We start from the raw sequence: 16,809 nt of genomic DNA, 5'->3' as shown, positions 1-16,809 counted from the left end.
CATGTCTGGGAATTCACCTGTGCTGTGCGTCAAAGCAAACAAAGTTACATTTATACACAAGGGGTACTGATTAGGCCAGAGGTGGGCATCAAGGGCCGCAGTCCTGCAGGTTTTGCGTGTTGCCCTTTTCCAACACAGCTGATATATGATCAGCTCATCAGAAAGATCGGCATAAGCCTGATAACGATCCTGTTGATTGGAATCAGCTTGTGTTGGAAGTGAGAAACCTACAAAACCTGCAGGACTCCGGCCCTCGAGGACCGAGATTGCCCACCTCTGGATTAGGCGGTCATAATAATGGGAGTAAATGAGGTCACTTGAGTCTTGGTTTCTCCTTTACAGTACAAATGATTCCTTGTAGTTATTGTCAAATGCTGATTTCCTTCATTTCTTTTTTTTGGAATAAAATATTCAAAAATACTTATTTTATTTCATAATTTTTATTAGGCAATTTGTAGGCATTTTCAATTATCTTTTCTTTTTTTTTTTAATAAATATTGCCATTAACTCATTCACTGCCATGAATTCATAAAAAAAAAAAAGATTATTAAGAATTAGGGGCGACAGGCGATTAATCGCATGACTTCACTAGTTAACTTACGATTAATCACAAATTCTATAATTCTAAAAAAAAATCTAGGTTTTCATACTCTTGTTAACAAAAGTGGAAAACAATGTTAAGCTAATAGAAATAGTTCAAATGAATTTTTGACGTCTATAGCCGTCAATGGCAATGAATAAATAAAAAGAAAAAAAGGAAAGCATTATTAAAAATTCGGGGCGTCAGGCGATTAAAATTTGTGATCATAATTAATCGCATTACTTCACTAGTTAACTCACAATTAATCACAAATTTACAATGTACAATAAAAAAAAAGTCAAGGTTTTCCTACTCTTGTTAACAAAAGTGGAAAAAATGTTAAACTAATAGAAATAGTTCAAATGAATTTTTAACGTCTATAGTCATCCATGGCAGTGAATGAGTTAATAACCTTATTTAGTAATATAATTTCTTTTTATTTTATTTATTTTTTTAAAAAGTAATATAATTTATGATTTAGTGCATGCGTGCAGTTGCCATGCAGACACCGACACCGGAAACAAAAGCAAGATTGCCGTTTTTGCTGGAATACGAACAGAGCACCTAAAACAGAGGTCCCCAACCCTGGTCCTCAGTGACCGGTATCCAGCCTGTTTTCCATGTCTCCCACAGCCAACACAGGTGGAGATCGTTATCAGCCTTCTCCAGAGATTGCTGATTAGCTGATGATATGAATCACCTGTGTTGGCTGTGGGAGGCATGGAAAACAGGCTGGATAGCGGTCCCTGAGGACCAGGGTTGGGGACCTCTGACCTAAAATGTACGTCAGGATCGGCCCTTGACAATCCCCGTCTGCCGCTAGATCTGCACCCCCGACGTGGTGGTGTTCCTGGCGTGCACCACCCACCACTTGAAGGAGCGGCTGCAGCGGCGGGCCGAGCAGCAGGGTCGCCCCGACGACAACCCCAAGGCCATCGACCGGCGTCTGACCAATTTTAAGCAAAACACCATCCCCTTGGTCAAGTACTTCCAGGAGCGAGGCCTCATCGTCACGGTAACGCAAGGCTACACTTGCAGTGCATATTTAGTGTCTGTAGGAGCTTTCAGTGTGATGTGCTCTCACAATGAAAAATGATCTTTGCAAAAAAACAGGGATGTGATTTTTCCGCTAATTCGCGGAATTCCGCTTTTTTTTACCCCCCCCCCCCAAAAAAAATCGATTTTTTTTTTTTTGTAGTTCATTGTGTATGCACATGACTCCGACAGATAACATCTTCTGCTATAACAAAGACATTTGTGGTATGCTCTAATATGAGTTACTTTTCATTTGGTCATGATATAATTATTTGGTCATGCTCCCCACCACCCCCCCCCCCCCCCGGCTAAATTTTCCGATAATTTCACTTTGGTCAAATCACATCCCTGAAAAAAGGAAAAATTTTTTTGCTTTGTCTCTCATTAACTTGTGCAGGTGCACAAAATTGAAGTGGTCTCGGAAATGTCCCCATGAATCATTGCAAAGTGTGTGTGTGTACACACATTAATGGGTAATGGGCGGATCATTAGACGAGTGTGTGTTAATTGCAGCCCAGCGGGAGCTTCATTAAAGAGGCGAGCTTCTGCATCACGGGCGGCCGCCTCGCATCTCATCGATCTGCCTTGTGTGTTCGTGCCACAAAGTCATTGTGACATTATGGAAAACAAAACGTTTTTTTTTTTAATTGCTTGTATGAACATACTGTACAGTAAATAGGTCTTTGGAGCCACCCATAATTATTACTATTTTTAAAGTGGAAGTCAACCTTAAACGTTTCTTGACAATAATTTGTTATATGTGACCTCACTAGTCTAAACATGACACTCTGATTAATATTACATTTGTGGAATATGAGTTATGAAGCAAAATCCAGCCGTTTTTATCCATCTCAGGAAGCGGCCATTTTGCCACTTTCGACTGAAGATGACATCAATGTTGCTCAGGGCTCAGTTAACAACCAATCACAGCTCACCTGTTTTCTGAAGATGAGCTGTGATTGGTTGTTACCTGAGACCTGAGCAACTGTGATGTCATTTTCACTCGACAGCAAGTGGCAAGATGGCCGCCTTCTGATATTGATAAAAACTGCTGGATTTTGCTGCTTAAAGGATCTTTGTGCAGTGTCACTTTTTTTTTTTACTCGCGACTGCCACCTCTGGCCCAAAGCGTAACTACAGCATCTGTGTCAGGCTCGTTCATGGTGCGCGTGCGAATACGCGCACGATCTTAAAGCGACAGCCACAGTTTGACAAACGAAGACATGACTTCAAACGAGGTAAGAAAAACTCCGCCCCTCCCCTCTTCAAAGAAAACTGTGGCGTGTGAGGGTCCACGCACACTACTATAAAAGGGAAGATCAAAGTTTATCTTTGATCCTTCCTCGGGTCTCCTGACAACTTCACGACTCTAGCAGGATTCTGAAGTATTCGGTTTAGGTGAAGGGTATGGGACTTTTAATTTTTTTTTAAATTTTAGGTGAATTAATGAGCAGAAACGCACACACGCGCACGCACAAAAAAGAGAGAGAGCAATGACACGTTGAATCGGTAAGATTGCCGAATGAACAATACTAAGCTCTCTCCCCCATTTTTTTTTTTTAAAGCTAGTAGATGCAGTCAGAGTAAAACAGTCGGGGCTCTTCGTACTCATCTGGACATTGCATGCATGCTGTCGAAAAAAAGCTTCATCATTACCTCTTTGACTGCCAGACGTTTTCAGAAAGGGGATGCCGTGGGTGCCAGCCGATTTAAGCATTTTGACTGATCTTTAAAGGTCCACAGAAAATGTTGTGTTTGGACTATGGAAACACACGTACTACCAAATGAACGATTGGACTCTCATCTTTCATCAGAAAAAAAAGTTTGTTTCTACCTTATTCCGTTGTTCAGTAATCAACAATAGAAAATGGTTAGTTTCACCTCTGTTTAAAAAAAAAAACGTCTTTTAACGTCTTTGGCAGTCCTCCATAGGATTTTACTAAACGTTATTTAACGTTTTTGGCAGTCAAAGAATTACCTTTTTAAACTGCACAATGCACCTTTAACTCATATTCCACTAATGCAATATTAACTGAAAATGCTTTTGTAAGGCAAGTCACAGCCATTTCATTGTAACACCATGCAGGGAGATGTGCCTCAGGAGGTGCTGCTGTCTTGGTTAGCAATAGCAGGGATGTGATTTGACCAAAGTGAAATTATCTGAAAATTTAGCCGGGGGTCTGGGGGCCGCTGGCACCCAGCTAGGTCCAGGTATGCTTTTTAAGTACTTTCAATGCACTCACATGACAAAGAAATAGACAAAACAACAGCATAAATTTTCAATGTATATTGAACTATCCCATATAAAATGGCAGTTTTAGTCAACTCCAAATCAGTCACATTCAAAAACATTGGACTGCCTTTGCTTTTAAAAACTATCACTGAGAATATCATCATATCTAACTAATGTGATTACTAAGTTAACACATAAATAATGTTGAAGAGTTCAAATTTCATGAACAAATAATTGTATCATGACCAAATGAAAAGTAACTCATATTAGAGCATACCACAAATGTCTTGTTATAGCAGAAGATGTTATCTGTCGGAGTCAGATATACACAATACATACACAATGAACTACTAAAAAAAATTTTTTTTGGGGGGGAGATAAAAAAAGCGGAATTCCGCGAATTAGCGGAAAAATCACATCCCTGCAATAGGATTCACCGAGGCGTCGAATAGTTTGATGTTTTTTCTGTGAGTTTCAGTGACAAAAACTCTCTCCCCTCTCAGCTGGATGCCGATCGCGATGAAGAGGAGGTGTTCTGTGACATCAGCGCGTCTCTGGACAACAAGCTGTTCCCCTCACAAGAGTCGGCTGCAGGTAACCTCCGACTCGATTTTCAGATTACCGACTCGATGGAAGTCAGGTCATCTTTTATGTCTGTGGCCGGAAAGAGGACACGGAACAAGATTGCGCCTGTGGTGGCATCGGCTTGACGGCGCCGTCTCCGGGCAGAAGAGCAGCTTCGGGGACAGGCTGCTGTCACCGAAGCTGCTCCACTGACAGACTGAGGACATCCTTCCTCCCTCATACCATGTGGACATTTTAATTCCACCCTGGGAGGGAAGCGCTATAATATCGCATTCCCTCAACTGTCAACTTGCACACTCGTCACTGTGCTCCCTATACGGGACCTTCAGACTGCACGGGAATTAGGACTTCTTATATCTGTGAAGAAAAAAAAAAAGAAGACTTTTATAGATGATATGTTTAACATTTTTTGTTTCTTTAATAATATTATTAAGTCAGCACGCCTGCCTTAACGGTGATTTCCTTTGTAGATGAGTAAATCTGATCTCTTACTACGTCTGCGGCGAGTTTATAAGGAAGGAAGAAGGTGAGACAAAAGTACACCCGCTCCCTGGTGACGGCGCTTGTTGGCATGACAACCGGCAATGCGGGGCTAGCTAAGCTTTGTGAGAAGCGCACAATCATTAAGGTCAGACGGCGGCTACTTGCCATTGGTTGCGTAAGGCACCGTCGCCAATGCTTTTCGTCGCGTGTTCCCTTTGAAGGGCGCCATGTTTGCCTCCCGAATATATCCCGGTACGCTCTGCCGTAATTCGGCACGAAAACATAAGCACCTCCCCTCCAATAGATGCGCTAATTAGATGTCAACAAAAAAGCATGGGTCTCAGTTTATTGACACTGCTAACTGCTGAGCCCATTTGAACTCTGTTGCTAACCAAAACAGCAGCACCTACCAAGACGTAGATAGTCTCAGCCTTACTAGAGTTTGCCAATGGCATTTCCTGCCCATTATTCTTAAAGATTAAGTTTTAATGAGCGGAGTTAAGTGGAGACATTAGCTCTGATTAGCGATAGCATTAGCATTGTGGTCGCTCCACAATGTTGTGTGCGCCCATTAACTCTTTGACTGCCAGACGTTTTCAGAAACGGGATGAAACGGCCGATTTAAGCATTTTGACTGATCTTTCAAGGTCCACAGAAAATTTTGTGTTTGGACTATGGAAACACACATACTACCAAATGAAAGATTGGACTCTCATCTTTCATTAGAAAAAAAAAGTTTGTTTCTACCTTATTCCATTTTTCAGTAATCAACAATAGAAAATGGTTAGTTTCACCTCTGTTTTGAAACAAACGTCTTTTAACGTCTTTGGCACTCCTCCATAGGATTTTACTAAACGTTATTTAACGTTTTTTGCAGTCAAAGAGTTAATTCACTTGCATTTCTACATATCGTAGTTTTCAGTGTTCGTTAATCAATAAACACCTCTGAGGATTTGAAAAGTACACAGTTGGAAATCTCGTTAGATGATCTTCCGGATTGCATCCCTTTTTATTATTAGCCTGCCTCTGTGGGGATTTTCCATCTGTTATCTCAAGCGCATTTGCTCTGACATTATGCGTTCTTTTAAAAATGGTTTGCAATCTTCAAGTCAGCTGTATGAATGGCTTTTTTTCCAACAAAAATGCAACCTTTGAACAACCTAAAAGTTCTCAAGTGACATTTAAAACTGTGATAGAAAATACAATATATCTAACAACATCAGTTTTTTGTTGATTAAAAACTCCCCTTTCTGTTGATGAAAATCCCAATAGACAGCTAACTTTGTTGTACTCGTCTTACTCCAAAACCTCTGCATGAACAGGAAAATAAAACATTCCAAATATTGAACTCACAAGTCGCCGCTCCAAAAAAAAATCTGGAATAGCATCTGGGTGCCCGATGATGATGATGATGATGAAGAGGATGAGGGGGAGGAGATGTGTCATCCAAGTGTGCGATGACGGCTCGGATGTAGCGACGTCGGGACGGGAAATGTCAGCAGGTCCTAGCAGACGGAGGAAGACAAGTTGTCAACGGATTCCGATTCATTCCAGTCAAACTGACTACGTGCTGTACTCGTACCACTGACAGGAGGCGTATTTGCATGTCCTACGGGGACACAAACATCCAAGACCGTCTTCAGCCATGTGAAAACATCCGTTTATAATCGTCAGTAAAAATCCATTTGTAGTCAGTGAACCCCAACAACGTACAGTACATTTAACATCAAAGTAAATCTAGTCTTCAATAAATGTAAACATCAAAGACTTATGAAAACCTTCAATCAAAGACACTTAAACCTAACGTACAACCTTCACATAACATGCATGTTTTTTTGTAGAAATCAAAGCTAATTTTCAATCGTCTTTGGTCAACGATAACGACCCTTTAAGAATGTCAACATCCATTTAGATTCTTCAATGAACCCAGGGTGTTTTTTTTTTTAGAAACATCAAAGACAATTGATCATCTTTAAGCAAATGTATTCTACATGTTTGTAAACATCAAATAAGTTTTTTCTGAGCATCAAAGACCTTGTATGGTTATTAGTGAGCCTAGCGTACAAGTTTGACAATTTTGCGTCTTTGATTAATGTAGACATCAAAGACCAATGAGAATCTTCAAACATCCTAATGTAACAATTTATAACCTTCAGCGAACTTCACATACATGATTTTGTAAACATCAAAGAATTTAGTCTTCAGTGAAAACATCAAACGTTTAACATCAAACGTTTAACCCTGTATGTGTCTGTGAACATCAAAAGTCTTCATTAATTGCAAACATTGAGATTCTTCGATGAACCCAACGTATTTTCTCATATACGTCAAAGCCAACTTAGAACGTATGTATAAAAAAACTAGAATCAATTTAGTCTTCAATGAATGTAAACATATATTAGATTAGGCCTCTTAATGATTCGATTTGACTTGAGCTCGGCCATTGTGTCGTTTTTGACCCGTCCTGGCTTGGCGTCTTGCTCTCCATCTGCACTCTGGCACACATTTCTGGTTGAAAGCAGTTCAGAGCATCAGGTCACACATTTTCACATGGGCGAGGCTGAGCGGTCCCCCCCCCCCCCCCCCCCCCCCATGTGGGTGGGCGGCCAAGACAGTATAAGAGTAGAAACCATTTTGAACAGATTAGACCTTCTTCCGCATTGAGCAGAAAAGGCTCCACAGCTGTGTATTCAATATTTCTGGTATCCAGTAAATAGAACTGTCAGGGATGTGATTTTTCCGCTAATTCGCGGAATTCCGCTTTTTTTTTTATCTCCCCCCCCAAAAAAAAAAAAATTCAGATTTTTGATTTATTTTATTTTATTTTTTTGTATTTCATTGTGTATGCACATGACTCCGACAGATAACATCTTCTGCTATAACAAAGACATTTGTGGTATGCTCTAATATGAGTTACTTTTCATTTGGTCATGATACAATTATTTGTTCATGAAATTTGAACCCCTCAACATTATTTATGTGTTAACTTAGTAATCACATTAGTTAGATATGATGATATTCTCAGTGATAGTTTTTAAAAGCAAAGGCAGTCCAATGTTTTTGAATGTGACTGATTTTGAGTTGACTAAAACTGCCATTTTATATGGGATAGTTCAATATACATTGAAAATTTATGCTGTTGTTTTGTCTATTTCTTTGTCATGTGAGTGCATTGAAAGTACTTAAAAACACGGAAAACCCATGAGCTCCGGGGGGCTTCGCTGGACCTAGCTGGGTGCCAGCGGCCCCCAGACCCCCGGCTAAATTTTCCGATAATTTCACTTTGGTCAAATCACATCCCTGGAACTGAGAATATGCAGTCTCCAGGTTGTTATTATTAGTATAGCAAGAATTGAAGATAAAAGAAGCGGTGACAGTTCCCATTAGAACTTCACAAGATGAATTGTCATTTGTAGTTGTTTGTCAGGAATTGTTTTTTTTGCACATCTTTGGACATTTGTTTTGCGTCCATGCTGAGCAGAGTGTTTGTCTTTCTTTCCGGCTCAGAACGTGTCACGTCTCTGTCTCTGAAAGCGTCTTTACATAATGCATGCATCGCTAAGAAATGCAAAGAGATGCAAGCTGCGGCCTCTCTCGAGCCTAACCCACTTTTTTTTTAATGAGTGGATGAAGAACGCCAAAGGGACGTGTTACTTGCAATTTGCATTTCCACCACGCTTGATGCCCAGACTTTATTCTCGTGGCAAGTTGCCTTGGTGGTGCTTGTATGCATGTCACATACAGTAGGACACAGTTAGTAATAGTTTTTTTTATTTTTTTTTTTTATGTCACCCATAGCTGCAAGTGAGCTGGATCTCAGTCTGCTGCCTGAATGCAACATGGTCGACTTTGCTGGAAAGAACGATGAGGTAACAAGATGATGGTCATCTTCAACAAAGTCTTTTTTTCTTTTTTCAGGAAAATATTCTCTCATGAACCTAGCGTATGTGTTTGTAAACAAAAAACATCAAAGCCATTCAGAATAGACCAAAAACAGATGCATCAAAGACACTTAAGTCCATCATGAACTTAGCGTATGTTTGCACTCAAAAGACGAATTCAGAATAAACCAAAAAAAAACATACGCATCAAAGACACTTAAGTCCATCATGAACTTAGCGTATGTTTGCACACAAAAGACGAATTCAGAATAAACCAAAAAAAAACATACGCATCAAAGACACTTAAGTCCATCATGAACTTAGCGTATGTTTGCACACAAAAGACGAATTCAGAATAAACAAAAAAAAAAACATACACATCAAAGACACTTAAGTCCATCATGAACCTAGCGTATGTTTGCACACAAAAGACGAATTCAGAATAAACAAAAAAAAAACATACGCATCAAAGACACTTAAGTCCATCATGAATTTAGCGTATGTTTACACACAAAAGACGAATTCAGAATAAACCAAAAAAAAACATACGCATCAAAGACACTTAACTTAGCGTATGTTTGCACACAAAAGACAAATTCAGAATGAACAAAAAAAAACATACGCATCAAAGACACTTAAGTCCATCATGAACTTAGCGTATGTTTGCACTCAAAAGACGAATTCAGAATAAACCAAAAAAAAACATACGCATCAAAGACACTTAAGTCCATCATGAACTTAGCGTATGTTTGCACACAAAAGACGAATTCAGAATAAACCAAAAAAAAACATACGCATCAAAGACACTTAAGTCCATCATGAACTTAGCGTATGTTTGCACACAAAAGACGAATTCAGAATAAACAAAAAAAAAAACATACACATCAAAGACACTTAAGTCCATCATGAACCTAGCGTATGTTTGCACACAAAAGACGAATTCAGAATAAACAAAAAAAAAACATACGCATCAAAGACACTTAAGTCCATCATGAATTTAGCGTATGTTTACACACAAAAGACGAATTCAGAATAAACCAAAAAAAAACATACGCATCAAAGACACTTAACTTAGCGTATGTTTGCACACAAAAGACAAATTCAGAATGAACAAAAAAAAACATACGCATCAAAGACACTTAAGTCCATCATGAACTTAGCGTATGTTTGCACACAAAAGACGAATTCAGAATAAACAAAAAAAAACATACGCATCAAAGACACTTAACTCTTTGACTGCCAAAAACGTTAAATAACGTTTAGTAAAATCCTATGGAGGGGTGCCAAAGACGTTAAAAGACGTTTTTTTTCCAAAACAGAGGTGAAACTAACCATTTTCTATTGTTGATTACTGAAAAACGGAATTAGGTAGAAACAAACTTTTTTTTCTGATGAAAGATGAGAGTCCAATCTTCATCTATCATTTGGTAGTATGTGTGTTTCCATAGTCCAAACACATCATTTTCTGTGGACCTTGAAAGATCAGTCAAAATGCTTAAATCGGCTGGCACCCACGGCATCCCTTTTCTGAAAACGTCTGGCAGTCAAAGAGTTAAGTCCATCATGAACTTAGCATATGTTTGCACACAAAAGACGAATTCAGAATAAACAAAAAAAAACATACGCATCAAAGACACTTAAGTCCATCATGAACCTAGCGTATGTTTGCACACAAAAGACGAATTCAGAATAAACAAAAAAAAAACATACGCATCAAAGACACTTAAATCCATCATGAATTTAGCGTATGTTTACACACAAAAGACGAATTCAGAATAAACAAAAAAAAACATACGCATCAAAGACACTTAAGTCCATCATGAACTTAGCGTATGTTTGCACACAAAAGACGAATTCAGAATAAACAAAAAAAAAAACATACGCATCAAAGACACTTAAGTCCATCATGAACCTAGCGTACGTGTTAACAAAAAAAAAATCTTTCAAAAGCTAAAAAGAAAAGAGATCAAAGGTTGTTTTTGTGAACTACAAAGACAATTTAGTCTTAAATGAAGTGCATGCGTTTTTAAAACATCCCAGAGATCTTAAAAATCTTACGTTTCTGTCAACATCAAAGACACGTGAGGATCTTCAACGACGCTTCAACCAGCCTTCAGTCTTGTTGTATCTGCAGTGCACAAGCGTCTCTCCAGTGTTGCGTAAAGAGAGAATCGCTCGTCCTCGTCAGATCGTGTAAACAACTTGCGGCGTCTGTTAAATAAACAAATAAATTAGAAAGGGAAAAAAAAAAAACATTTCCGCGCTCACTTCTCACACATTCACTCACTATTTTTTCCTCTTGTCGTGGGAGGTGAGATGAAATGCGGAGGCGATGTTTGTCTTGCAGGCGCGAGAAGAAAATCAAAACAAAATGGCACTGAAAGCTCAAGTAGCACAACTTGCTTCATCAAATATGATATTTATTATAGTTTAAAGGCTTCAAAGCAGGAGTGTCAAACATACGAAGGGGATTAATTAATCCGGCCCGTGAGATGATTTTGTAAAGTAAAAAAATGAATTCATCAATTAATCAGCTGGCCACAATCGAAACATAAATTCATAATTTCACAGGCAATCCTCAGATGAGCAATGCAACTTTGTACATGGAATTGAGCAATGTGACTGTTTTTTTTTAAGTTTTTGCAAATTCGTTGAATTTATTGATAGTATGAGGAGGATTTTGTGTATACATATATATTGTTGTTGTTTGTTGATGTAACGATTGTGTGTTTTTGTTGCCAGGTCACTCCTGGAAAAGAGATTTTTAATCTCAATGATTTATTTTTTTTTATTTTTATTTTTTTACCTGGTTAAATAAAAGGAATGAATTGCCCTGGATGTCACGGTTTGCTTAAAAACATCAAATAAAATCATAGACTGACATAAACGTGTTAACTCTTTGACTGCCAAAAACGTTAAATAACGTTTAGTAAAATCCTATGGAGGAGTGCCAAAGACGTTAAAAGACGTTTGTTTCAAAACAGAGGTGAAACTAACCATTTTCTATTGTTGATTACTGAAAAACGGAATAAGGTAGAAACAAACTTTTTTTTCTGATGAAAGATGAGAGTCCAATCTTTCATTTGGTAGTATGTGTGTTTCCATAGTCCAAACACATAATTTTCTATGGACCTTGAAAGATCAGTCAAAATGCTTAAAATCGGCTGGCACTGGCGACAACCCGTTTCTGAAAACGTCTGGCAGTCAAAGAGTTAAATACGACACAAATGAAATTACTGGTCATTTAAAGACACATGACAAGGATTAACGTTCTTATACATGAATTATTATTATTATTTAAAATATATATGCAAAACGGGTAGCTACATCACATCCGGAACTCACACAGGCAAAGCGTTGCTGCGTTTAATTTGCATTCATGTTATTTTATAGAACAATATAATTACAGTTGAGCCCCGTGTCGTGGTAACCCACAAATTGCTTATAATTGATGCCTATTGTTTTTAAACTATACACCATGATTTTAACGATCCGGCCCGCTTGGTAATATATTTTGCTCCGAGTGACCCTTTTTGACACCCCTGCTTTGAAGGGTCTTCAGTTGCATTTTTGCTTTCAAGCTTTCTGCTATTCTCAGAAGTTGTGATCCGACTCCTTAAGCCAAAATCAAAAAGTAGGGTGTCAAAATAATGCACGTCCTTTTTGTCGTCAGTTATATGCAAAAGCAATTTTGAATTGAAAGTAAGGAGCAGTTAGACATGGATCGCCACACTTTTTGCTTCACCCGAACAGTCATTGTGATGCTCCCTCTGGTATGCGCACCTCAACCACCTGGGGGCAGTATCAGACACAATTGTAGTCTTCAAGGCGCCAATGTGCTCTTAATATAATAGATGGCTGTTTCGTTTGTAAGCGTCTTCATTTGTGTGTCTTTAGGATGGCGAGGAAGACGAGCTCGGGTACGCCGAAGGAAGCGAAGAAAGTGAGTGGATGACGACGATGTTAAATTCGCCTTCAATCGCGAAACGTCTCAGCAATCCAACATCGATTGTGTCATTGTCGGGGGAGGAGCCGACCAATTAGGCCTTGAGGTTTTACCTTCCGCTTGCCGCCACTTGCCGAGGCATGACGTAGCATACGTGATTCTGTAATTAACTCATTCACTGCCATTGACGGCTATAGACGTCAAAAAAATCATTGGAGCTATTTCTATTAGTTTAACTTTTTTTTATTTATTTTTTTTACTTTTGTTAAGAGTATGAAAACCTAGAAAAATATATATTGTACATTTCGAAACAGATCAAATTTGTGATTTATCGTGAGTTAACTAATGAAGTCATGCGAATAATTACGATTGCCTGACGACCCTAATTTTTAATATTTTCTTCTTTTTTTTTAAGAATAAAAGAAAAAATAGGGGCGTCAGGTGATTATTATTTTTTTATTGTAATTATTCACATGACTTCACTAGTTAACTCACGATTAATCACAAATGTTATATCTGTTCTAAATGTACAATGAAAAAATTCTAGGTTCTCTTACTCTTGTTAACAAAAGTAGAAAAAAAAATTACTAATAGAAATAGTTCAAATGAATTTATGGCATTTAAGACAATTTAAAGAACCTTCATTCAAACTAAGCTATTTGTTTTTGGTAACTTTGTAAGACGAATTTAAAGCCGATTTACGTAAACATTAAAGACAAGGTAGAATTGTCAAGCATGAAGACAAATATAATCGTCCATGAACCTATTGAGTCTTCAATGGATTCCATGTATGTCATTTTGTAAACATCACATCTTCAATTAATCAATTAATTAATAGTTAATAATAAGACTCGATTCTTTGTTAGCGTCAAAGAATAGAGTCTTCACTGAACGTAATTACACGCAAACAAACAGTTATATATTAAAAATATTCAATTGACTTAAAATTGTTTTCATAAACATGAATACAATTAGATCTTTTTTAAACATCAATGTACGTAAACACTGATTTCAACAAACCTCGTCTCTACTTGTCTCTACTTGTGTCAACATCAAAAATCATTTTGAATCTTCATTGAATTTGGTGGACGTTTTCACGAATAGAAAAAAATATGTAAATGTTTAAAAGACAATTCACAGATCTGTAAATTGGAAGTCAACCATAAACATTTCCTGACAATGTTTGGCCTCACTCGTCTCAACATGACAATCTGATTCATATTACATTTGTGGAATAAGAGTTAAGCAGCAAAATCCAGATGTTTTTATCCATCTCAGGGGGCGGCCATTTTGCCACTTGCTGTCGACTGAAGATGACATCACAGTTGCTCAGGCAACGGCCAATCACAGCTCACCAGTTTTCTGAAGCTAAGCTGTGATTGGTTGTTACCTGAGATCTCATTTTTACTCGACAGCAAATGGCAAAATGGCCGCCCCCTAAGATTGATAAAAACTGCTGGATTTTGCTGCTTAACTCATATTCCACTAATGCAATATTAACCAGAAAACCATATATATCCACTTTAACAATGCATGTGCATGTGTGAGTGTCCATCCTAAAGTGAACCTTGCTCTCATTTTCTCCGACAGGTTTTTGCACAGTGCCAAAAAGGCCTAAGGTCATTTTTTTGATGGGTATGCGCACACACTCACACTCACACTCCAATGCATGGACACACACGCACACGCACACACACCCTGGTGTAGAGAAGCTCATTAGTCAGAGCTGAATTCAAATACGAGACGACAGTCGAGGCTGCTCGCATTTGTCCGCTTCCATTTCAGCCTCCACGTTTGACGGGAAGGCTGCCGAGAGGGTTAGTGGGGGGGTCAAGGGGCACTATGTTCATATCATTACAATACAAGAGGTCGAACATGAACCTAAATATGTAACTGCGTGGTTCCCCCCCCCCCCCATATAAACAAATAAATGTTTATTCATTTCTAATACAATGAACAAACTAAAAGCACAAATGTGAGACCATCCATACATTGCATTCATTAGCAGTAATAATAATGAATAATAATAATAATTAATAGTAAACTCCAATTTAGAAATTGCAATTTAAAAAGTAATATAGAAAGAAATGAATAAAATATGAATTGCAATAATAATAAAAATACAATTGCAATTTAAAAAGTGAGATAATAAATTACTCATCATAACTAGACATTTAAATTCAAATAAAAAAATATTAAATAAAAAAAAAAAAAGTGCAATTTTAAATAATAAACACCCCAAAAAATAAACAAGTGATAATAGCAATACTAACTCAAAAAAAATATACAAAGTAAAATGTTGCAGTCTGACAGAATGCACGAAGGTTTAAGGCAGGCACGGTTGTCGCCATGGCAACCCATCAAATCCACACGGTATCAACCTTCTCCGGTGATTCGTTAGTGAGTGGAAGCCGTGTGGCGATAACGACTGCAATGTTTGTCTGCCACTAGCGCAGCTCACATCATCATCATCATCATCATCACGATCAGACAATAACTTCATCCCCAGACACGGAAGGGCAATGAATTGGTGTACACACACAACATATAATCAGCCTTTAGCTACATAAGCCAGTCCAAATACTAGCATAACTTAAAAAATACATTTAAAAAGAAATGAAGTGTCTAAATTTCACTTTATACATTTTACTGTATTCTTAAAAAAAAAAAAAAAACGTCCTAACCTAAATGTATGACCAAAATGCCATTTTCAAATATAGTTCAAATACGTGCCGGCCCACGTATAACTCATGGACATTGAAATGCATTGGGAAAATTGGAAGGTGTGGGTGGAAATATTATACATGTAGATATTCTTTTTAAACACCAAAGGTTCTGCAAAAAAAAAAAAATGCTGATAAATCTCCAATATGCACTTAGCATGAAAATGGAAGAAGAAGAACGGGGAAAAAAAACAAGTATGTGGGATTCCACTAGAGGAAACATGTTTATAATTCCCAAGAATAAAAAAAACATTTATTTTTAGTATTTTTGGGTAGCCTTACAGTAGGCTATTTTTTTTTTTTTGTATTACGTTTAAGTCCTAATTTCTATGAATATATGCAAACAAATATGTAATATATTTAACTATGTCTTTAATTGACCTGGATTTCAAATTGTATTCATGTCTACAAAACAAAAAAAATACATACACAAATGTGTTTTATTTTAATAATTATTTTACTATAAAATCCTACAAAATTCCCAATTAATAATTATTACAAAATAATGAATTCCAAACTAAATTTAGTTGTACTTGATTTTTATTTATTTATGATATTATTATTATAATCACAACATTTTAAAATAACAATCGTGTGTGTGTGTGTGTGTGTGTGTGTGTGTGTAGGTGCGGCGGGCTCGGGCAAGCGCGCCCAATGCGAGCGCATGGAGGACAAACTGGGCCTGCGTCGCGTGTCCTTAGCCGACCTGCTGTGCGGCGAAATGCAGACTCCCAGCGACAGGGGGCGCCACCTGCGGGACGTCCTGCAGAGAGGGGAGCCCCTGCCCGAGGTCAGTGAAGGCAACGCCAGCCGTGACCAACGCCAGTTTCGCCGCAAACAGCTAGAACGCGGAATGATGTGGATGTATAAGTTAATAGGAAGTCAGCCATTTTGTTTGAAGCGGCCATTTTGGGCAAATTGCAGGCCACATGCACCACTTGGTACACCAGATGGATGACTCACTTCATTTAAAAGCACAGCAATTTGTGACTTTTGTGTGTCAAATGGCAGCAGTGACTTTCTCTTTGGTCCTCACACACACACACGTTCAAAGGTTTCAAATCACCTCTGTGTGCAGTTTTGAAGTGAAATGTCACAAGCAAGCCAACATGACAGCCAGCCAAAGTTCATCACCTCCATTTAGAAAATTGGAAAGAAAAAAAAAGTCAAAGCTACACGAGCAGCTGATTGGTCAACAGAAGAAGAAGAAGAAGCAGTCAAAACAAGAAGCTCATTGGTTGAAACTGAACAGACTAAATAAAGGCCGATTGGTGAATGTAAAATAAACTGATTTGATTGGTCAACATAAAGATACTGTCTAGACAAGACAAGCTGATTGGTCA

General features: G+C 38.1%; 1 protein-coding gene across 3 annotated transcripts in view; it reads left to right on the top strand.

The window, feature by feature from the left end:
• ak5 (adenylate kinase 5) overlaps positions 1-16,809 on the top strand; it is a 45,615-nt gene that overhangs the window by 26,420 nt on the left and 2,386 nt on the right. For all 3 annotated transcript variants that reach the window (XM_077557606.1, XM_077557607.1, XM_077557605.1), the window contains 6 exons: positions 1,404-1,595; positions 4,352-4,442; positions 8,715-8,785; positions 12,695-12,740; positions 14,334-14,378; positions 16,093-16,256. In XM_077557606.1, coding sequence (XP_077413732.1) covers positions 1,404-1,595; positions 4,352-4,442; positions 8,715-8,785; positions 12,695-12,740; positions 14,334-14,378; positions 16,093-16,256 — 609 coding nt within the window. The remainder of the gene's footprint in view (positions 1-1,403; positions 1,596-4,351; positions 4,443-8,714; positions 8,786-12,694; positions 12,741-14,333; positions 14,379-16,092; positions 16,257-16,809) is intronic.

Source organism: Vanacampus margaritifer, chromosome 2 (genome assembly GCF_051991255.1).
Source record: "Vanacampus margaritifer isolate UIUO_Vmar chromosome 2, RoL_Vmar_1.0, whole genome shotgun sequence".
NCBI classification, from domain to species: Eukaryota; Metazoa; Chordata; class Actinopteri; order Syngnathiformes; family Syngnathidae; genus Vanacampus; species Vanacampus margaritifer.
Note: the sequence above shows the minus strand (reverse complement) of the source record. Positions and strands in the feature narration are given on the sequence as shown.